General features: G+C 41.3%; 1 protein-coding gene across 7 annotated transcripts; it reads right to left on the reverse strand.

Annotated features, from left to right (window-relative positions):
* Positions 1-700: 700 nt before the first annotated feature.
* Positions 701-19,564, reverse strand: picalmb (phosphatidylinositol binding clathrin assembly protein b). 7 transcript variants are annotated; one of them, XM_079354627.1, is made up of 23 exons: positions 18,243-19,562; positions 12,141-12,283; positions 11,940-12,015; positions 11,740-11,842; positions 10,571-10,664; positions 10,297-10,408; positions 10,086-10,192; positions 9,956-9,997; positions 8,756-8,841; positions 8,291-8,414; positions 8,063-8,190; positions 7,390-7,490; positions 7,064-7,216; positions 6,591-6,674; positions 5,582-5,674; positions 5,255-5,365; positions 4,807-4,923; positions 4,664-4,694; positions 4,463-4,562; positions 4,243-4,302; positions 3,556-3,660; positions 3,055-3,160; positions 701-2,189 (listed from the first exon to the last, which is right to left on the reverse strand). In XM_079354627.1, exons 1-22 carry the CDS (start codon positions 18,370-18,372, stop codon positions 3,068-3,070), a joined length of 2,193 nt encoding a protein of 730 aa, XP_079210753.1. In that variant the 5' UTR covers positions 18,373-19,562; the 3' UTR covers positions 701-2,189; positions 3,055-3,067. The 7 variants fall into 7 exon arrangements, with proteins under 7 accessions (XP_079210753.1, XP_079210752.1, XP_079210754.1 ...); XM_079354626.1 differs by having other exon boundaries at positions 8,063-8,196; positions 18,243-19,558; XM_079354628.1 differs by lacking the exon at positions 3,055-3,160 and having other exon boundaries at positions 8,063-8,196; positions 18,243-19,564.
* Between the last annotated feature and the right edge of the window lie 3,415 nt (positions 19,565-22,979).

The raw sequence follows: 22,979 nt of genomic DNA on the forward strand, positions 1-22,979 counted from the left end.
GCCTCTCTCTTTTTTTTTTCTTTGAAATTTGAGTTGCATTTTGTTTGTTTAAAAAAAGTCGATTGCGTAATTACAGAAAGAGCCCAGCAGGTGTCCTCGATCCCCACATTATAGCATATGTGTTTGACAAATGGGTGTGAACATCCCTCAGAAGCAGGCAACTGGAACCTGAAGACATCATTTCCCTGTTGTGAGAACATGTGTTTTAGTATAACTCCACCGACCACCAGAACTATGGTCCTCTTATGGTCTCATGTTTCACGAGACCACTCAGACCAGAAAGGAAGACAAATGAAAGAAAACCAGACATTTTGAGACGCAGGAACACCTTTTCTGGTGACCTGATTAGTGATCTCCATGTGGAATACTTCCCTCCACGTTCTCGCAATAAGAAGCTTTATCTAATTGAAGAATAAACCCCAAATCCAACTATCATCTGACGTTAACTGTTGCGCATGCAATAAACTCATTACATTTTATTTTCGACAAACTTAAAGAAAGCAATCTGTTTTTGAGAATTATTAGTAAGGCACAACTACCCAAAGACAGGCTTCAAAGACCATGATTCAGTTTTTTGGCTGTTGATTTGAGTATTTGAGGTGTCCATAAAGTTTATAATAAAAACTAAATTTCAAGTTTTCTAATGCATCATATCTGTTATTTTAATGTACACTCTGAAAAGAAATACATGACCAATATGTTGTGGAAGCTGCTCTTTATTTGTAAAAGAAAGAAAAGACTTCAGTCATTGTCTGCTACACGTTCTAATTACATAAAGAAAATATCTGCGGAGACAAACGCAGAGAATATCCTGAATCAAACTTAGGTAGAGTCAAATTTGATTGAATTGCTTTCATATTTCATACATCTTTCACTTTTTACCTCCTAAAGAACAGTCAGTATTTTATATACACAGAGCACCGATCAACAGTGCTCCTTCACTCCCCCCGCCACCCCCCGGTCTTCTGGATCTTTTATACAATTAATTTACATCTAATCTGAGACCCTCCCCCCTCCCCCCCTCACAGCCACAGCTAACCAGCAAGCAGACACACTATGTTCGCTCGACTCCGCCCCCCTCGCCTGCCCCTCAAAACTCCAGCTGAGGAACTGCAGAGTGGAAAGATGTGTGCAACATGAAGACAACTCTTTCACATTCAGAGTAAAGGCAGCCTTGAATACGGTCAGTGAGTCAATGGCATGCCAAGCTTAAAGCAAATGGAGCCCACCACCCAGTGCCACGCTTCAGATTTTCGTGGATGACGTGTTTTTTTTTTCTTCTTCTTCTTCAACTAGACAGGAAACCAATCCATTGCAAAAAACCCTAGGCACAGAATCGACTATATACTGTTAACTGACTCATACTCTAACCCCTGCACTTTGAGTACAATGGAGATGGTGAAATCTTTCATCTAGTGAAAAATGTTCTTAACACAAAACTTGTAGAATATTTAGTGCTCTATCATTCCGCTTAATAGGTGTAATTTATATAATAGATATTTTTAACTCTACCTCTCGATGATAGTCTGAGATCCTTGTTTAACGCTGAAGCACTCCCACAGGTGTTCAATGTACTGTAGATTATTTTCCCCCAATCTTAAACCAATAATCATAAATAAATACAAACAACACACAAGGAATGTCTACTGTAAACACGGTAAAAAAGACAAAAACTAAACAGGTGTAAACGCCATTAGCATCACTACTCAGTGACAGTTAAATTACTGTGGGGAACGGATGGCGGATGATCGGATCAAGAAAGGGGAGGACTGCTCTCCACATTCCCTCCAATCCCCTGCTCCGCTGAACATCAAGCTGTTTGCATCCACAGTTTGTCCAAATACATAACACCAAAGTTTCTGCGCACCCAGAACTATCTTTACAGATCACGCTGTAAAATGGATAAGGAATCCTCTTTAAGGGGGTTAGACAGCAGCATCACTCGAGGTCTTGGACAAGTTACAGAATAATGGGTGTGAGCTAGTGCCATACGTCATTTGGACATGGTTACCATGGTTTCTGACAGTCGTTGCACCATTGTGTTCTTGACATGTCTGTATTTGGGGGAGGGAGGGGGGGGATAGTGTGTGAATGTTTCTCTGAAGAGTTAGACGGCCACGAGGATAAAGCTTTGCTGCTAAGTGCTTCATCTTCTGATAGACACTTTCTTCAAATTACATGAACTGCATCTGCAAGAGAAGCAACAGAAGACATGAGTTAAAATCTCAAAATATAAAGAGAATAATACAGAAGAGTGAGTGTTCAATGAACCCTCCCTAAGTGAGATATTCTATTAGTCCTGAGAGGACTATTTAGGTATAGACCGGCTTGCATGTCTCAGGCAGAAAGTTTGCTCTAATCCACCGCTTCCTTTAACTTGTTTAACATAATAAATGATATCATTAATTACAATCAACAAGTTCAAATGTATTTTACCTTGATTTAGTCTAAAATGAGACAAAATCTTTACATTTTCTGCTGGTGACATCATCGTTGACCAACTCATGGAGCTAGCGTTAGCTTTATTAGCTTGATAGCTAAAGATTAGAAAACCTGCCAGGACCTGTTTCAACCCCATCAATAGTCAGAGGTTGAAAATTAGAAGATTGCTTGTATTTAGTTTGGTGCCGCTAAGGTTTAAAACCACTTGCATTTCAATGAATCAACTGTTGTTAAAACTTTATAATACCATGTTATGGCTAAAATTAGCAAAACTTTGGAGGGGGCAGAGTTTGGTGAACAGTCAATTAAATTCTGCAACTGTTACAAGGTGCAGAAAAAAACAAGACTGATAAGTGATGATAATGAAAGAACAAAGGGTCACGATGACTCTGGCTTTGTTAATGATGCAGCTTAATCGTGATATAAAGCAAGAGTTCCATGCACTTCATGGTCATGATACAACAAAATGACTGAGAAAAAAAATGACATGTAACATCCAAGTCGATGAGTACGACATCATGCAAACATTAAATAAATGGAAAGAAAAGGGTATTATAAGCACTGGGCATGCAGAACATGCAGGTGCACCCTCAGGCAGAGAGCATGCTGTACCTAAAGAGATGCTCTACAAGAAATCCTTGAGAGAGAGGTGTGCAAACGGGTCCTGTCCAGGGGCTCGGAGAGGACTCTGGCTGGAAGGACTAGAGGCTGCGGAGGGCTATTTAGGGAAGAAATACACGAAGTAGGAGGACCAGAGGAGAAGTGAGAGAGTCAGTACTGAGACTGAGGAGGGATGAGATTAGTCCGGAGAAACTGTGATGAATGACAGAAGGGTTAATAAAAAGGAGTTGTTTGGGGAAGAACAGGGAGTAAAAACAAGGAAGATGATTCACAGTTGTGTCCCTTCAGCTCAAAAGAGTGAAGGGCTCTTGGTTCAAACTGTCATCATCTTCAGCAGCATTCACACCTGACAGTAAAGCTAAAAAACTGACTAATTGGTCCACATCACAGCACAATGGAAACACCTATTTACTCAACCGGATAACTGTGCAAACAGATACTGACTTCATTGTGCAGCAGCGTGGTGGAGCAGTCAGACTGCGGTGCACCCACCTGAGCGCTCGACACAGAGCCGAAAGGGTTGGGTGGCCTCATCGCAGGCTGCGAGTACATCATGGTGGGCGGATTCATCATCCCCATAGAGCTCATTTGTGGAGGCTGCAGCAGGTTGCAGAGAGAAGAAAGAAGTCAGTAATGGTGTATTTCAACTGCTGGATTTAACGGAGGATAATTTTCATCAACAGTTAATCTGATATTTATCTGATATACTTAAAAAGGCGGAATTTGTCCCAACCAAAGGGAACATATGTATAATAACAACTTTAAAAAAAAAACAGGCACATTTAAGCAACTGGAAGATGTAAAAAACTTTTTATAAAAAAGATAAATAATATAATTATTATTATTAATATAAATAAATAAAATCATCAATAAATTATTTCAGGCTCCTCTTTGATTTTTTTTTGATTTCTCTGCAAATCTTAATCCTTCAAATATTCAAAATATCAGCTTTTAAGGATAATTATGTCTGCAATATGATAGTACACTGTTTCTATGTAAATGAACTAAGATAAATAGCAAATAGATCCCAAATTGTGCCAGTCACTGTTTAAGAGTAAAATCAGTCATAAAATCCAAAAAGTTTTTTTTTTAACTCAAATGTTCAAAAAATGACTGAACTAAAGCCACACTGTTATAAAATCCACTTGCACTGCAAAGTATAATTAACATGATACTGACCATGCCGTATCCCATCATGCCTGTGGGTGTGGTGGCAGGGAAGGCCATGATTGAAGGAGGCTGAATAGACAAAAACAGGATGGTGAGAATTGATCTCACAGAGAAAGGCAGACAGCAGCGTAACATAGAAACAGTCACAGTTATTCAGCTGTTAAAGAAAATGACAGGTAACCAGAGGCACAAATCATGAGCGCGACAGTGAAAAGGAAAAGTGTGTCACCATGGAAACGGGGTTCCAGGTCGTGGACGGGGCCGCTTTGGGCTGCCAGTTGGTGCCACCAGTCATCCTCTTCTCCCCCGGCTGGCTCCAGTGGATGTCACTGTGGATTAACACAGTTGATGTTGGCGTTAGCTTGTACATGCACTGAAAGCTCAAAGCTGCTTCTGTACAGCAGCGTAACAGCGGCTGTAAATCACTTACTTCTTCATCGTGCCATTCCCGATACCAAGGTCTGGAAAAGAAATGAAAGGGGAACTCGTTAGGATTCTATCTGGAGTCCTTTTGTACTGTAACGAAGATGATGACTGTAATGAGAGCGACTGAAAGCAAAGCATCACACTCACTGCCGACAAGGTTAGCCAGGGAAGAGTCAAGGTCATCAGAAACCAGCTTGTCTGGCAGCAGGCCGGACGGCAGGTTGGAGCCAGCTAGAGTAGGTTTTAAGATACTCCCAGTAATATCTGTCAGGATATACAGAGAATCCACTCGTACTTTTAAAACGTTTAAAATAATAGTTTGAATAGTCACTGAAGCTTTATGCTGGAAATACTCAAATCTCATCGATGACTTCTTCACAAAGTGACACTCAGCAGTTTTGGGCAACTCAGTGACAGAGGGAACAAATACAATGCAGGGAACACAAACACCCGTTCTCTCACTAAAGATCGAGCTTTGCATTCGTGACAAAGGCCTCTGATTAGTCAGCAAACTACAACGAAGCACGTCTATCTCATCTTATAGCACAGATGACGCATGTGCAGCGATATACATAAATAACAGAAAACCCCTCACCGTCAGAATTGAGGCTGTTGCTGCCTGCGGCTTTGGCTCCAAAAACAGACTCAAAGTCCACCTGGAGTCCCCCTGCAGACTGCTGAGGAGGGGCCTGTGGCGTTGAGTATCCTTCATGAGAGATAAGAAAGAAGACGGACAAACTTAACGCACGCTGATAACGCGTCTACTTCTTGGACTTGGAGCCTTTCACTAGCCTGTGGTAGTACAGTATTTAATAACTACGAGTGGTTATTTGAACAAAGAGCTGAATGACCTCTGATTTCCTTGATAGAACACAAGTGAAGCATCAATCTGCAGGCATAATGCCAGAGAGAGGCTCAGTACCTCTGAATAGACCTGCTACAGTAGAGGGCTCAGTGGGGTAAGGAGCCTGGTGTGGGAGGTGCTGGGCAATGGACACTGGACCACAGAAGGAGTCTGACACGCCACGAGCAGCCAAAAACAGAGAGAGAGGAAGGAAGAAAGAAAGACAGCAAAAGGAGAGAGGCATTTCAAGGCCAGGCCAGAGAGACAGGTTGGAAAAGACAGTAATGCAGTCAGGAAGAAAGACAGCTAACTGATCTAACAATTCTGTAGCTGTGACAAAGAAATACATTCAGGGGCTATGAAAGAGCAGAATCTGTTTAGAACAACCAAAGGGGAGGAACTTGAGGAATAGTTGGGATATCTTGGGGGAGAAAAAAAAAGGAAAGATTTCTTGCCTGTAGTTAGATTACAACATTGATTCCACGCTAATGTCTGCTTGCTAAACGTGTCGCTTAAGCGCGATAGCTTAGCGTTAAAGAAAACAGCTAGCCTGGCTCCGTCCAAGGGAAACAAAATGTGACTCTTAAGTGTAAAAGTGTGTGTGTAATGTACAAAGTCAGCTTATTGCCTGCCTATTTATAGACGTCACACTCTGGCAACGTGGCTAAAAGCTATGAATTAAAGGTGGGAACAATCAGAACCACTGAGGACTAACAACCAAGATGGCTGCCAGAGATATGGGATGTAATCAAGCCAATGTCACATCGCTGTTAAGTGAGCATGACTGCATTTGAGAATGTTCTGGCAATCGCTATGAAGATCAAAAACTTCTGCTGTGACTGTAGAAAGGTAACGTTTGTGTTTTTCATTTGACCTTGAACGTACACTCATTCGAATATTATCAAACTTGTGCATCGAACTCTAGGCAAGAAACCAAAAATCCCAACATGTCTTGAATTTTTCCTTTAATATTAGCTCATGTCCACATTTCTATCATTCCTAAATCAGAGCCCTGAGGGCAGTGCATGGGCTCCTATGTTTGCCAGGGATCAGGAAACATAGGCTGGGATGGTGAGCCATCAAGTACCTGAGATGGAGTGTTCTATCCGCACTGTGCGTTTGTAATTGGTTGATACTGATGAGTTTGTGTCAGTAAAGGGATTGTAACGATCTGGAGAATCAAACATAGTGTTGGTAAAAGAAAACAGGTTTCAACTTAAAAGCTCTATGGCACTTTTGTATTACAATTCAACAGCAAACTGTTCATTAAAAAGAGAGGATGGAGGTGGACTGTAAAGCACAATAAGCTTTACAGTGGGACATGGAGGCTCCTGGTTGATACAGAAGCATTGTTCTCATTCAGAAACATCATCCGTTGAGCTTGTTATGTACAGTAATAAGGTGCGTTATGCAGACAGACAAAAGGAAAAAGATAAGACAGAATCAACATTTAAACTACAGCGGCACACTAACATGCAAGTCAGTCATGCTTTTAAAGTGAGTACAGAGAAATGAACCAGAGTGACAAGACTTCTGAGGAGAAACAAAATGAGCCGTTACCACCAAACATTTCATGACCAGATGTCCTAGAGGGAAAGCTAACACCGTCTGAAGACACGACAGGTAAGTGAGTGGCATCGACAACGAGTTTTGAGAGGAAAGGGTTAAGGTTTGGCATGGATTCGTCTCCAGCTTCAGCAGAGGTGAAAGGATCTATGCAGGCAGAGAGAGAGAGAGAGAGACAGACAGAGAAAAGGGGAAAAAGACAGAACAGAGTGGAGAGGAAGAGGTGGGCATCAGAGTCAGACAACAACTAAAGAAGGAGAGCATGCAGAGTCCTCAAACACAGGTGTCGGTTGGAAGTCAGCTCTTTTTTTTTTTCTTACCTGCCCATGCTGTTGCCACTGGAAGCCCTGTTGAGCCTGACTGCATGGACGGCTGGAAAGTCGACTGCAGGTCAAAGAGGTCACTCTCTATCTTCACTGCCCTGCACACAGGAAGGAAACAAGAGCAGAAGATGCCTTGTTCAAGCACTACGTTTGCTTGCACAAGACTGAAAAAAAGGTCTACTATCAAGACAAAAAAAAATGGTTTCAGAACTGATTCTTTGCGATTTTTTTTCTGACTTTTACATTTTTTAATTCTAATTCTTTTTTTTTTTTTTTTGCACTTTGAGCTCAATCCTCTCCTTAAATATATTTTTCTCTGTTTCTGTAATCCTTAAGTGGTTTACTCTGAGTCACTGGGCTTTGTTTATTACAGTTTGACAATGTCAGGTTTGGATTTTTCTCTTCATAATAAAGTCACGGCTTCAGAGACAAATAGTATTGTCATATAATTGTCATAGGAGCTTATGCGCACCACAGAGCTGCAAGGGACTGACTCTTAAATCTCTGCCATCAATATGTGTGTGGCTATTCAGCTTATGAATGTGTGAAGACCTAACTAACTTTTTCTCCTCAAATTAGCCATCAAAAATGAAAAGAGGAAGAACGTGTTGTTTTCAACTAAGAATGATAGAAACATCGAGGCTATGTGCTGTGAAGATCTAAGCAGTACCCGTTAGAGCAGCTGGGTGTGGAGAAGAGGTCGAGGGCTGGTGCTGTGCTGATGGTGCCCCCGGTGGTGGAGATGGGTGACGTGTCGGTGGTGGCGAAAGAGGGCCTCTTTGAGAGTTCCTTGAGCCTCTGTTCCTGAGTGAGAGCGAACAAGTCATAAATACAATTGGATTCTGCTTAGATGTAGGTGAAAAGTAACAGGGGTTTTCTTCTTCAAAATAAAAGCAACCTTCAGCGCTTTGAGCCGAGCCTGCTCCTCTTCCAGAGCCGCCTGCTTCTCGCGCTCGTCTACTTTAGTGAAGGACATCCCCGTGCTGGCCAGCGATGACACTGCATTCGACAGAGTGCTCGCCCTGCAGGGAATAAAAATACAATTTCCTGTTGTTTTATTTCCTTTTTTGTTCTCTTTTATTCACTTTATTTCACATTTGGTAACATCTTTATTTCTCATGTGCACTAGTCTGATTTTGTTCATGCGTTTGTACTTTAATGCCTGTCTGTCATTTGTAAAACACTTTAAATTACCCAAACATTCAAAAAGGTGCCATACAAATCTCGCCCATCAACTCATTAGATGGAGCACGGATAAATCTTACAAATCAAAAAAAAACAAAAAACATTATATTGTTCAGTCCCTGAGATTCAAAGAAAAGATGAGATTCATTCCGAGACAGTGACGGCAGGATTAGCATACCTGCTGGCTGCGGTGGAGTCTTTGACCTTCTTGCCCTCTAAAGAGGCCAAGTGCTGCTCCAGAGCTTCCAGAAGGCTGCTGGGAGCCTGTGGTGACAGAAAAACACAATCAGCACGATCCTGACACACAGAGAAATAGTGTGTATGGACATCAAGACCAGTAAAGACAGTGGTGGGCAACCGAGATTGAGCTGAAATCACTACTCAAATGATATACTCCAAACCAATCTTGTTCATTAGGAGGGTAGATTTTGGCTCACGTTTTTTTTCTTTTTTGGCTATTAGTAACCCACCACTGATCGATGACTGCATTCCAGCCAAAAGCTACTTTGGATGAGAGTAACATCTGTGTGGGATGACGTACTGCACCACAGCACTTTCAACAACCTGTGCGTTGTTGAATCGTCCGTGTCTAAGCACAACAGGGTAGCCATGTCACAGTCGATGAGCTACACTGGATTTACACCTCAAAAAATAAAGAAATTTAAGAAAAAAATGGGACCAACATGAACAGGATTTACCACAGCGAGTGTTTTTTCCTTCAACTGTTTTCACCACGATGTAGGAGACAGAGTCAGAGCAGAGGCATGCAAAAAGACAACACTGAAGCAGTCACGGACATAGAAGAAGAGTGAAATGATAGTACTTACACAAACTGTGAACTGAAGTGGAAAGATAAAGGGGGAAAATACAGAATATAAAGGTGGTGACAGTCAGAGGGGAATGCATTTTAGCTGCAGCTCTCCGGAGGTGAAATATTTATGGGGAAATGGTCCCCACAGTCGGGCACAGCAGTACGCGCTCGTTATTTTTTTATCATGAAATGTCTAACTGTCACTGAGCAATTCTTCTAAGAGGGTTGCAAATACCGTGATTACTTTCAAACACCTTTATTTACTGTAGAAAGAAGGAGAAGAAAAGGGAGAAGATAAAGAGCGGCAGAAGAAGAAGAAGGACAAGAAAAAGAAGAAGAGCGCCTCCTCTAGCAGACATGCGCTAGGAGGAGGAAAGCATGCAAGGTGTTTTATTTAGAAAGGGATTCTCTTCTGTGTTTCAGACTGGAATTGGACAAGGACAAAGCAAATGCAAAAAGAGAAGTTTAAAGCTGGAAATTTAAAAAGAGAGAGCCAGGAAGGACCTTCTGAGAGGAGTGGGGAAACCCGTTTATTTTATTACCGTCTTCAAAATGTTCTGCGCTTACCTGAGAAAGGTCTGGAATGTCTCCTCGATCGATGCCCACTTGCTGTTAGGCAAGACAGAGAAACATTTCAATGACAATCCTGCAGCTGCAGAATTTAAAGTAAATGAGAGGAATGTTTGCTTTAACGTACTTCTGCTACTTTGAGGAACTCTGATATCCGAGTCATTCGGGTGAGAAACTTCTTATAAATGTCCAAACCTTCTTTACACTGAGTCTTCTTCATGTCAAAGTATTTCTCTGTTTGGTGATGAACATAAAAGTGGATTGAGGTGAAACACAGACCTTATTAACTGAGGACAAATCAAAAGTTAGAAAGTGAACGTTGTTTGTGAAGGTCGTACCGAGCAGGTTAATAATGCCTTCATTATAAGCAGCAAACAGCCTGATGGAGTCTTTGAAGAGGAGCATGAAGGCTGCGTTGATGACTCCATTAGTCAGCTCGTTGGCATTGACCTGAGGGAAAGCAATCACATTTGTCTTACGGCGACGTCCAAAAGCAACGCCTGTTTGTATGAGAACTAAGATAATGCATCTGACAGCCACTGTGCAATCTGTTTACTCCAGACGAGCAGCTTCCAGTGGCCGGAGCTGCAGGAGGCTTCACCGCGAACTCACATTGAAATCAAGGAGGGCGTCCATCTGGTTCTGAATGATGGGGATGGTCTTCAGCAGCTTCTCTGTATTCATGGTCCTCATCACGCCGTCCACGCTGTGCGCGCACACGGACGGAGGGAGGATGGAGAGAGGGAGGATGAAGAGGAGACAGAAGGAGGGGAAGATAGATGAGTACAGCAGTGCAGATATTAAAACATGGAAACAGACTCCTGACGTCTTTAGACTGTCGGGCCGAGACCGACTACTCATCCTGACAGAGCAAAATATCAGAATATCGTCATTTCAACAGTCAAAATAAACAAAAGTAATTTGGTTCACTTTTCCTAATGGCAAAGTGAGCATCAACTTAAAAAGCTAGAAGCAGCAGATTTATTAAAAAAAAAAACTAACTAAAAAAAAGCAGATTTTTTTTATTCAAAAAATATTTTCTAGTGCTTTAAAAAAAAAAAAAAAAAACCTTTATTATTAACTCAATAAAGTTACAGATCCAGTTCTTGGATTGACTACTTCTCTGCATGTTCACCTTGAAAAAAACCCCTCAAATAGTAGAAATTTGTTGTTTTACAGTAATTTCACATATTTTGATTTAAGTGTAAAGTCACATTAAGGGCTGCAAAAATGTGGACATGTTTCAACTCTTTCCTATCATTAACAAAATTAAAGTTTGTAACAGTTAGTTATCCCAGCCGCCACCAGTCAATGATAGGACAGACAGCACCTACGGGCGATTTAGAGTCACCCATTGACCTAAGGAGCAGGTCTCAGGACTGTGGGAGGAGGCCGGAGTGCCTGAAGAGAACATGCAAACTGCACACAGAGAAGCCCTGTCTGACTGGGATTTGAACCAGGAACCTCCACACTATAAGGCGACAGCACGAACCACTGTACCTCCCAAAGACATGTTACTGACTGCTGCTTTTTCAAAAATCATCTATCGCCGCAAATCATCTGAAAACATATACTTTAGTGATACATATAAATCACCAATTTCTGACATCTTGTAGTTAAAAAAAGAAAAGAAAGTTGATCATTTTAAAAGTCCTTGATATTTATCAATAATGAACACACTGGTATTTTTTTTCTCAAATAAAGAAAAGTGACAAGGATCTTGACTCTCTTTGATATTGTAGGATTAAAAACAACAACAAAAAACAGTTTGGCGCTCTTACCCTCGTTTCACTTTGGTGAAGTCGAAAGCCACCTGTCTGTATGAAACAGCTTTCTCGTTCAGGTATCGACTGTATCTCCTGATAAACGTGGACATGTCGTAGCCTAGAGGGAAAAACAGCCAGCAGAACTCGTGAACTAAATCTGTATGTAAGTGACTTTTAAGATGGAGCTGGTATCAAAAGAGAAGGACAAATGTTACCTTGTAGCCCACTTTTATCCAAAAAATTACTGAGGTTGAAAAGTGTATTCCTTGAAGCCAAGTACTGGACAAAACGCTGCAGGAGAGGACGACACAATAACGCCATTAGTAACACATGAATGCTGAAATAAGTGAATCTTAAACTGTGTGTGTGTGTGTGTGTGTGTGTGTGTGTGTGTGTGTGTGTGTGTGTGTTCTCACCTCGTTGCCGTAGACCATGAGGTGGTGTGTCGTGATGAGAGACTTGAACACAACCACCCAGCTGGTGTTGGTCGTCCGCTCAAACAGCGAGTCGGCCAGCTGGGGAATGTTGACGTTCATCTCGTTGGTGCAGTGGATCAAATCTACACCGCAAAGACGAGAAGGGTCATGAGCTTAACACGCTTCAGCTGAATATTTGTTACATACATGTCGTGCTGAACGTAATGAAACAAACCGTTACAACCTACGTGTAAGGGTATGAAGACGTTTTGGCATTTCAGTACAAAGTATTTTTATCCGACATATTGTGTCCGAAATACGCACAGAACTGAGCGCTCTACATGTTCAAACTTCTTCTATTGATTTTTCTCACGGTTGTTTGGAGAAGTAGGTTTTTCAACCTTTAGGAAACAAACACGACAAAAACTTGATTATAACGTAAATATAATAGTGAAGTGCAAAAAAATGGGGCTATTTGTTTCAATATGTTCGAGCCATATCAATGAAATCCTGAAGGAGGCCGAGTCAGAGCCGACGCCGCCGCGCTCTCCTTCACGTCAGCACTCGCTGCCTGTGTTCACTGTTCAAACTGATACGCCGCTGGACCGCGGTGGTCGTGGCCAACAAAACGACATTCTGTCGCTAAAGTGTCGGTGCTGCTTCTCAAGTCGTAGCTCATAGCTAAATAACCGAGCTAAACTTCCTACTCAGCCACTTTAGCAGAAGCTTGTGCTTTCAGGCTGACTTTCTTTGCTTTTTGTCAAAATAAAATAAATATCTTTGGGTTGTTTTTCTTTTTTTGGGCTTGATGGGTTTGACAAATAACACATTTGAAGTCTTCATTTGATTTAATCAACTTACATTCCCCACTTTAATGTCGGCCACATGAATGAATTATTTAGTTCTTGTATTAATTCAAAACTGCACGAAACACAAAAAAGAAATGCAGACAATACGATCTTAATGCTGTCATGTTTTAACTGAATGTTTCACTACCATTTAAACCAGTGCTTCATGTGACTGGAAAAAAAAAAGTGTCAAAAAGTATATGAAGCGATGGTGAAACATGCTGTTTTTGTTCCTTCTCTGAGGTCCAAGATGCAAAAATTTTTATTCAATAAATCTGATTGGTTGAAGAAAAAAATAAATAAAAAATAAAATCTGGGTCACTATTTCATGAAGAACTGTCCAGCTCAGAACCACTGATAAACTACAACACGATAAAACACATTTGAAACTTCTTCCTGTAGACAGTTTATTTTATAATCCGTGAACACACACCGACTCATAGATGACCTCGATTATCGTCCGTCACATGTCCAACAGGATTCACGTTGAGCTGCCTTCTATGAAAACGTAAGCACAGATGCTTAAAATAATTTGTAGAAGTCAGAGCCAAAAATAGTCGGAGACGTGACTCATGCCCCTGTCCTCCATTACTGGTCACCACATGTGCAGCTTGTTTGAGCTGAGAACCTGAGAGCAGAAGCTCCGAGGCCCAAAACCTTTAAGACACGTTTCTCATGAGTTCTTAAGAGCTGGATTTTAGAAAGATGATTTAATGTAGAGACAAAACTGAAAAGCTTCAATAAGACAGGCTTCTATTTTTTCAATACACCTCTCAAAGTGACAAATTCGCAAACAATATATTTATTATAAACAGTAACTGGATTTTTCTTCCTAAAGATATGATGATCAGTTTATTAGGAAACTTCATTTTCAAGCTGTTTAGCTTTAATGTTGATCATTGATTTAGTTAATCTAACATTAAGCCACACTTGGGTGATTAAAGCGTTTGTTAGAGAATGAGACAAATGCTGTCAGCATGTTAGAAAAATGTACGTCATTATCTTCAAACAGATTCTAAATGATGCATATTTGCAAAACTCATTCAGCTCTCGGAGCCATGTTTTACTTCTTCCTGACAAATCACGCCCTACATGAGGAAGTAACAGTGTTAGCCACTGTGTTTCTATTGTCAGACATCTGCTGCCATTGACTTTCATCTAAACAAAAAGATCTGTGAAACGCTGACAGTCAAATAGGAAATCAGCATCTTAAACAGGACGCTTTGTCGAAGTTACATTAACGTAATAAACCTTCATTTATCAGTTTGCTTTCAGAGATCTCTGCAGCCAAAAGCAAAAACAGCGAAACGTCCTTTTAGCCGAGCGACAAAGTGTGGCGAGGGCATTAAGGTGTCCCACTTCCTCGTCTCATACGGTCCTCTAATGTGTGGTTCAGTGATGTCAGTGAAAGAGACCTGTCACTCACAACAGTGATCAGACTGGAAGGGAACTGGGCCTCCCTTTCTGTCCCATATTTGACTTTTGTAAAGGTGGAGGGGGAGGGCGGGCAGGCGGGCGGGCGGGCGGGGGGGGGGGAAGTAGGACAGGATAACCTTCTCGAGAAGCTGAAACAGCAGCAGTTAGCATGGGTGGATGAACTGCCCGGAGAAGGAAGGAGACGATGACGACGAGAAGAGGAGACGAGCAGGGAGGAGGAGGAGGAAACACTGAGAGCACAGTCATGCTTGAGTCGGTGTGCACTAAACGTTCACAGCGTTTCACGTTAATTGTGATGCGATTCATTTATGGGACACAAATGTAGTCATGAAGAAGTCATCATGACGGTACACAAGGCTGCAAAACAGTGTTTCATTTAGCTGAGGAGAAGACTCCCCAATGGGTTAAAGTACAGTATATGGTGGGAATCTTGAATGAATCCGATTTGCTTCAGAATGTTGTTTAAAAAAAAAAAACATTGTTTCTTTAATTTGTACATTTTGATTTTTTTGTACCTTTATTGGAGAGGTAGGACGGTGGATAGAGATAGAGAGAGAGAGAGGATTGACATGCGGGAAAGGAGCCACAGGTTGGAATCGAACCCGGGCCACCCACGTCGAGGACTATAGCCTACATATATGGGACGTGCACACTGACCACTGCGCCCAAACAGTTTAGATGGATGTACCTTATGGAGCACATTGTTTCTGAAACAGTTCAAACAAATGCTTCAGTTGCGTTTGAACCGTCTTCAGGAATAACAGACAAACTTTTACAACAAATCTTCAACTGAATGACTCAATGATAATGTCAAAGGGATTGGGTTTTTTTTTATCTGCTCTTTCAGCCAAAAGCTCGTAGAAGGCTACTACGTTTTAGTTTTAATAAAGTATGTGCCATTAAAATACTGACTGATCACTCTAATCACTGTAGAAACGTGAGTGAAACCTCAAACATGTTTGTGAACACAACTCAGAACATGTTCAACTCTCCAAAAAAATTAATAAAATGTTTTATTAATGTTTTAGCTCAAAGGTTCCTAGATGAGTTCTCGAGACTCCAACAGGTGGCGACAAGACGAGCAAAAGTGAAGCCGCAGAGAGGACGGAGGTGTATTCACGGGGATGTAAACGTCACGGTGAAAATCGTGACCTTTCCATAAAATCTTTTATGAGGACAGACGAGTTTCCCAGATTTGAAAGAGCTCCAGGACTACAAACGACTTCAAGTTTGTTCACGAGGTCACGGCACGTCGTGTCTTAATCAAGACTTAAGAGAATGTTCTAGTACCGCTCGTTTTGAAAGTAATGATGTGTTCGAGTACACATACTCATGAATTCATTCATCTGTCGACCACCTGAGGGTCATTCTTCTTGGAGCTGTACATGTGTAAAACATCTGACAGCAGCTGATGTGTATTTGGAGAAGAGCCAGGTGTATGTATCTGATTTACTAAGGCTGAACAAATGGATCAGTCTGACATTTACAAGTGAAGGTGAAGTCTTCTTTCTAGCCTGTCAGAAGTGCACCCAAATGGATGTACCCTCTAACAGAAGATAAGACATTAAAGTTTGTCAGCCATGTTTGCTCTGTTGCTGTCGTGTGACCTCGCGCAAACAACTTTTAAGATAATCCACAGTCTGTTTTATGATTGTGTCACACTAATAATGTGTATATACCTCTCAAGCTAAGGTAACTTATAAACATTGTTTTTGTATTTTCAGGACCACGCTCAGTTGTCAGGTTTGCATGGGAGGAAGAGGAAGCATAGGCGGAGTATAAGGCGGCAGTAGCTCAGTCCGTAGAGACTTAAGTTAGGAACCGCCGGTTTGAGTCCCGGTGCAGACAGACCAAATATGGACATTTGTCTGGTAGCCAGAGAGGTGCCAGACCACTTCCTGAGCACTGCCGGGTTGCCCTTGAGCAAAGCACACTCCCCCCCCCCCAAGCTTTCTCCATCAGTGCATGTCCATAGGTTTGTGCATGAGCCTATGTGTGTATGTTGCATGTTCACCAGAGTGAAAGCACTTCATTTCTCCCTCGGGGATCAATACAGCATAACATACATAAAAAGTCGCTGTTCATCAGGAGATTAAATATCTGCCTCAGCTCAGCCTGTTACTGGGTTGACAGAAAGTTTATATATGAAACACTTCCTGTTCTGCACGAGACTTAACATAAACACCCTTTTGGTGCAGAAAGAGTTACAAAATGTGAAGTACACTCTTGATATTGACGCAGGAATTTAATTTCGTATCTGTAATTTAACAAATGTTTGTATTTGTTTTTTTGTGTTGAGCTTAAAGAGAAATTTGATTTTGTTTTGATTCATCTGTTCAAGAAGACATTTTTATTTCTCAGATGAGCCCAAACACTTCTTTTGCAGTGATGATTCATCTCTACTCTCTTTCCAAAAGCCCTAAAGCGAAACAGAGCAGTAGTTTCTTCAATTCTTGCCATGACCAAACTTACAGCTGACACTAAGGAATCCATTAAACATTCTTCGTGCTGTGTTTTGGCTCATCCTGCCAGTCATCATCTTTTATGTTACAACATGAACCAAGAGGACGGCGTACAATTATCTACGATAATTATATACACCGTCTGTAAAGTGCTTATGAAGGCATGCCGTCAGTGGCTGGGTTGAGCCAGCAAGGGAGCCACGCTGCCAACTTTCACTCATCTCACCTCACGAGAGTCACACGAGCCACACAACAGGTGGGGAAATCAGCCAACAAGCTACCTACGAGTAACTTCAAAAAGCAGCAAAGAGGCGTGAATGTCCATGTTCAATTACTCTTCACAGGCCTTCATACAACCTGTAGGCTTAAGTTACTGAACACACATCTCACCTTGACTGTTGCTCAACTCCTCTAATGATGAATGGCCTTCATAAAAAACACTTTCCTTCCTGCCATTATTGTATTTGCAGATCAATAAGCAGAACAAAACACCACAGCATGTCCAGGTATAGGAAGAACTGACTCCTCTGACTGGGACTGCATCAGACTAATGACTTTTCTAAAAGGTGGAGGGGGAGGAAGATATAGGACTTACATATAGGTTACATATTGGACTCTGTCTAATGTCCTCAATAAGGAAGTAAGTAAGGAAACATTAAGCTGGGGAACTTCCTCCTTTGTTTCACCTGAGAAACTTCAACCCCAGACTGTGATTCTGGCCCTAACAGTGATGCCTCATTGTGTGTGGAAACATCACGACCCCTCCATGTTAAACAGCAGGTGTCACATTACTTCAGTATGAAGCCTGTGCTTACACAGGACACCTGTCCTGCTGCTGCAGGTTCAATAAAATGGATGTAATTTAACTGCAAAGACTTCCTGTAAATGTTAGTCATAACTCAGGGGCCTCTGGGTGCAGGGGGCACACCTGCCTGCACTGATTATTTCATACATGTTGTTTGAGACAAGTAAAGATAAATAGAAATGTGACGACTGTTTCTGTGGGAGAAATATTTAAGTCAAATTAGAATGAGTAAATATGAGAAGAAGAGACAAGGGGCAACATGAGCAAAAAACCAGACAGCTAGACAGGCTAGTTTGGAAAACATTCATGACAAAAAACGAAGAGAAATGTATTTATGAAGGTTTGTAGTGCCTGTAGAGCTCTCTTATCACACTCAGGAACATGTCAACAAGGCCTGTCCTCGATGGTAAAACATTATAATCTCCTCTGACATATGCAAGCAGTAGCATGTAGCCTGTGTTGAGGCTTTGAGGCCTGGTCGTCATTCAAAGCGGCGTCGGCTCCTGCGGTGATTTAACTTAAACACTGCTGCTGTAGAAAAGATACTCACAGTCCAAATGTTTCTTTTTCGGGCCCATGACTTCGTGTGTGGTGGCCTTGCACACTGTTTTTGACACAGCGGATCCCGTTACACTGTGCTGGGCTGCGGTGATCCGGTCCGTAATGCTCTGGCCCGACATCTTCGCTCACTCCCTCGATGTAGCACACAATACGCGTTAAAAAAAATGTACCGCTTATTTTGTTTCCCGGTGTAAAATAGTATAATAATAAAACCTCCACCTCCTCCACAACCTTTGCCGGCTGGCTGGAGCCCCCCTTTATTTCCTTACCCCCGGCTTGGAGGATACAAAATCACAACCAAGCTATGGCAGACACGGACCAGGCGAGGGCGGAATAAAAGAGAAGCGGAATCTGACAACAACAATCAAAATTGCCAGACTGTTTCTTCTGCTGAGGCGCCGCTCGGCTCCCTGCCTTATTATTTCAGATCTCAGGGACTAAAGGGTCCGCTCGCTGACTCATCCGACCCGGGTCTCTGTCTCGCTCTCATCCCGATGTGGAACACCGGATCCCTGCCTGCCTGCCTGCCTGCCTGCCTCCTCCGCTGCTCGCCGCCGCTCCGCCGCGCCGCCGCTCCTCCTCTTGCCGCTGCCGCCGCTGCTCGGCGTTAAAGCGCTATGAAAGAAAAAAAGACTACTGAGGAGGGGAAATGGCGGGCCTACTCTACTCTGTTCGGCCAGTCTGAATCAGCTCTTACGACGCTCCGTGTCCACAAGGCCCGCTGTGGTGCAGGTGTACACCCACTGACTGCAGTCCAGCTGAGGGGGGTGGGGGGACAATGCACAAATGCTCAGTCAGAGGGAGACAGAGGCCTGGATACGAGGATGAAGCCTGCATTGATTGAGGAGTGGACAGTGTAGTGAGCCGAATGCAACAGGGCTGCCTATCAGAATTCTTTTATGGTAAAATATAGCCTGGCCTTTTATTTATTTTTTTTTTATTTTACAACTATTCTTGCATTAATAGTGACCTTATTTGATGTCATAATAAATAGGTTAATATGTTTGTGAAGTGCACATGCAGGCATTGAAGACTACAAGAGACTATTGCGCCCTTCCAAATAATAACTTGTATGACTTTCACTCAAGACAAACTGCTGCTACTCCTTCAAAACATCCACCTCATGAAGTGGCCTACATTTAATTACACTCTTCCTCACAACTATATGGATTATGTTGCATTATCATACAACACTTGCTCTGTCAAGACTTTACACAATTTCCTGCACAACCTTTTCATTCACAAATCATACTTTAAAATACTTTTACTTTGAAACATATACTTATGAAGTATTTTACATTTTCGTATACCTTAGAAAATTCATTATGTTTGAAGAACTATTGGGGGGGACCTGTTGAGTTAAGACCTGAAAGACACAAGATGTGTTCAGAGCCTTTTAGAGCATACTTCTAGGAGAACACATGCCCTCCCCCTGATGACCAGTTAAATCAGTTGTCTATAGCACTAAAATGCATTATAAATCATATGCTCCTTTAAATTATGTATGGTATATTTTACGATTAAAAACACATTAGCACACAAAAGCTATACTCTGATAGTTGAAGTGTTTTATTTCATGCAGGCCTAAGTAACTCGTACATCAGTCATTAAATGTCTATTTCTACGCTTTTAGTCATTTATTTACAGTGGTCAGGAATTGAAAAGGGACCTTCGCTGTTTATTGTCAAACAGTTTGGTTTAGATTTGGTTTTCTTTTTTGTGTGGCTGTACTATGTTTGTTTCTTTATCTTTAAAATAACAACACAGTATTAATTAAATCTAGCATATCTGATTTTCTCCAGTTGAAACTTATTTTGCAAGGACAGATCTATCTCATCTTTCCCCTCTACTAACCAATAGAGATAAGGAGGGGTAAGGTGTAGCGAGAATAGTTGAATAAGTGTTAATATTTATTCCTCAAATGTGAGCAAGAGCATAAAGCAGCTTAAATGTGGAATAACTCAAGAAAAAATAAGTACCATTTTTAAGTCAGGGAACTCCCCACCTATAGATGCTCTATAGCTGCTATGTGACATATTGAACACAGGGGGGCAGTACAGTGACACGATACCTCTAGACTTTGTGTCAAACAAGCAGCTCTGTTCAGCAGTGGTTCTCAAATGCTGAAGGTTTCTGGTGAAGACTGGATCTATACACCATCTTTTTAATGACAAATCATGAACACAATTTCAGAACATTTTCCTTTAAAATTGTTGCAGATTGGGCCTGAGACCGACATGACAGTATACCAACATCACAAACCACAAATAGTAAATGGTGAGCTTATACACTTTTCTCATCTTCTTGTCTTGTAAAAGCGCTTTACACTGCAGGTGACACCATCATCCCCATTCACACACTGATGGCAGTGGTCGCTATGCAGTAACACCACCTGAAGTAACTAATCCCATTCATAAGCATTCATAAACAGCATATGAAGCAGTGGGAGCACTTCAGTGGTTAAGTGTCTTTTCCAAGGACAGCGGCTGGGGATTGAACCCCCAAACTTCCACTTGAGAGACGACGATTCTAACACAAGAGTTGATTATAAGAGCATAGCCACCAGTTTTCCTTTGGCGTCCATGTGGCAGAACTGTGGTGCACACAACTCAATGAAGAAGAAAGAAAAACTTTTTTTATGCATTCTGTGACTTACTTTCTGACTGTCCTGTCACTGGCGGAAACAAGTCTTTGACCACATAAAAATGACTTACTTTTGGGACTTGACCCACCAGTTGAGAACCACAGCTCTAAAGGATGAATTATGAGCCCAAATTTTGAAAGAGTAACGGTCCCAATTTTATTGAAGTATTCACAAGGATAGGTCTTAATTTTCAGTTCACTTTTAGAACCATACAAATGAGGTTTTCGGTTTAAGTTTCAGATACTTTTTGTAATAATTCTATATAGGACAACACATCTAAGGTTTTAGGTCGGATCTTTGGCCAAAATGCAAATCTAAAAAATGTGCCAATTTATACTTTTGTGCACGATAAAGTGAAAAATCTACATTTTTCCATACACAATGCTTTATTTTGTAGTCCAGACGTGTACATGTGTACATTGAACTATAGGCACAATATCTGCAGTTGCTTCTGAGTGACATCCTTGACAAGGTCATGTTAAAAGTGTAGCAGAGCTCCTCATATGTTGTTCTCTAAATACAGGCTCGGGTTTCATACATAAACAATAAGTCAGTCCGTTGTTTTCTTTCCTCACCTGGGAATTTTTCGCAGGTTTTCGTGCCGAACAAAAGAAGCTAACAGAGGCTTCTCAAAAAACCTTTTCCCTTTAGAATGAAACTGGTTTATTTATTTTTATTTTCAGAGGGAATGAGGAACAAACTTTGTGTTTTAAACAAGCTGCATCATGCATTATAATTTGGAATGCTATTTTTCTTTTTTTTTGTTCTATTGTATTTGTGCTATCTGTTGCATATATTAAACAATCATTTTACATTAGAGCTCGACAAAATTCACATTCTTTGGGAGTTTAAAAACTAGTTTTCTTGCTTCTAGAGACATTGCTCAATGAGGATCAAATCTCAGCTTGGCCTTTGATGAGGGTTTCACTGCCTGTGTTAAAACTGGAGCATCGGATTACAGCAGTGCTCTCACAGGTTTTGGGATGCTGGTCAGATTGTGTGATTTAGATGTCTGCTTGTTGAGTCTGGGATGCTTCAGGTTGATCAGATAGAGACAGTTCGATCAGGCAGATCTGTGTGTGGCAGTTGGTCCTGAGCCTTTAAAAGTCTCTGAGCCTACAGGAGGCATTCACAAAGCTTGAGAGTTACTACAGATACTGGTGGTGAGATAAAGAAAGTTTTCCTGCTACATAATTGCTGCTTTTTGGTCCAAAATAAAGTATATTGAAAGTAATTCTCAATTATTTCACGTTCATATTAATAAGAAATGTATGATGACGAAAATCCACGATGAAAAACAAGACTTCAAGCATTGTTTTGTCTGTTAAGGCACGTGTTTCTTTTTCTGAGACCTTGCCTTATATCTTAAAGAAAGAAACAGAAGTAGAGCATATACATAAGCTAAATAGGCCATTTGCTGGGTGGGATTTGTAAAATAAGGAGAATGGTAAAGGGTTCACTTTAGGTATTCCTTTTATGTATATGTGGCCACCTGATCTCGTTTGCTCTCAATGTCTCCTCGTAAGTGCTTCATATTTGATTTCAGCTCTACCTCATCACAGGAGCAGGTGAGCAGCAGTGAATAACAAATACCTTGGGGGGGGGGGGGGTCTTGGGTCCGGATCTGGGTGTGACACGTGAGGCCAAAGGCCAGGAAGAGTATAAGCAGAGTGATGCTCAGGAGGTGTGAGATGACGCTGGCTGGATAGGTGGAATGTGAATAACTATTGTTACTGTACAATACATGTAGTAGTTTTATTATTATTGGTTATTATTAACTAACTAAGGTACAGACCAAATTCCTCCGTGATTAAAGAAAGTTCTAAGAATATGAATTGTTTAATCTTTTAAGAGTTATGTTGGTTAAAACCTCAGTGCCTCTGAGGTTTAAAAAATCCCTTGTGACTTTTAAAAAGTAAAACTTTATATTTGTAAGCACATTTACATTACAGTTACATTTCAGTAAGTAAGTTTTTTTTTTTTTTACCTAAACTGATAAATGATCTTTTGTCATCCAGGCAGCCAGTTGTAGATATCATGGAAAGAGCTGAGGTCATCAATGGTCAAACTTCCTACTTTTTG

The sequence above is a fragment of the Symphodus melops genome, assembly GCF_947650265.1.
Source record: "Symphodus melops genome assembly, chromosome: 10".
NCBI classification, from domain to species: domain Eukaryota; kingdom Metazoa; phylum Chordata; class Actinopteri; order Labriformes; family Labridae; genus Symphodus; species Symphodus melops.

What these genes read in the sequence shown, in the direction of transcription:
- picalmb (XM_079354626.1), bottom strand. Translation starts at nt 18,372, where the DNA reads ATGTCGGGCCAGAGCATTACGGACCGGATCACCGCAGCCCAGCACAGT. An exon ending in TTCACCAAAGTGAAACGAGG is followed by an intron (nt 10,665 to 11,739) that starts GTAAGAGCGCCA and finishes GTGCGCGCACAG; the next exon opens with CGTGGACGGCGTGATGAGGA. An exon ending in AGGCATTATTAACCTGCTCG is followed by an intron (nt 10,193 to 10,296) that starts GTACGACCTTCA and finishes ATCACCAAACAG; the next exon opens with AGAAATACTTTGACATGAAG.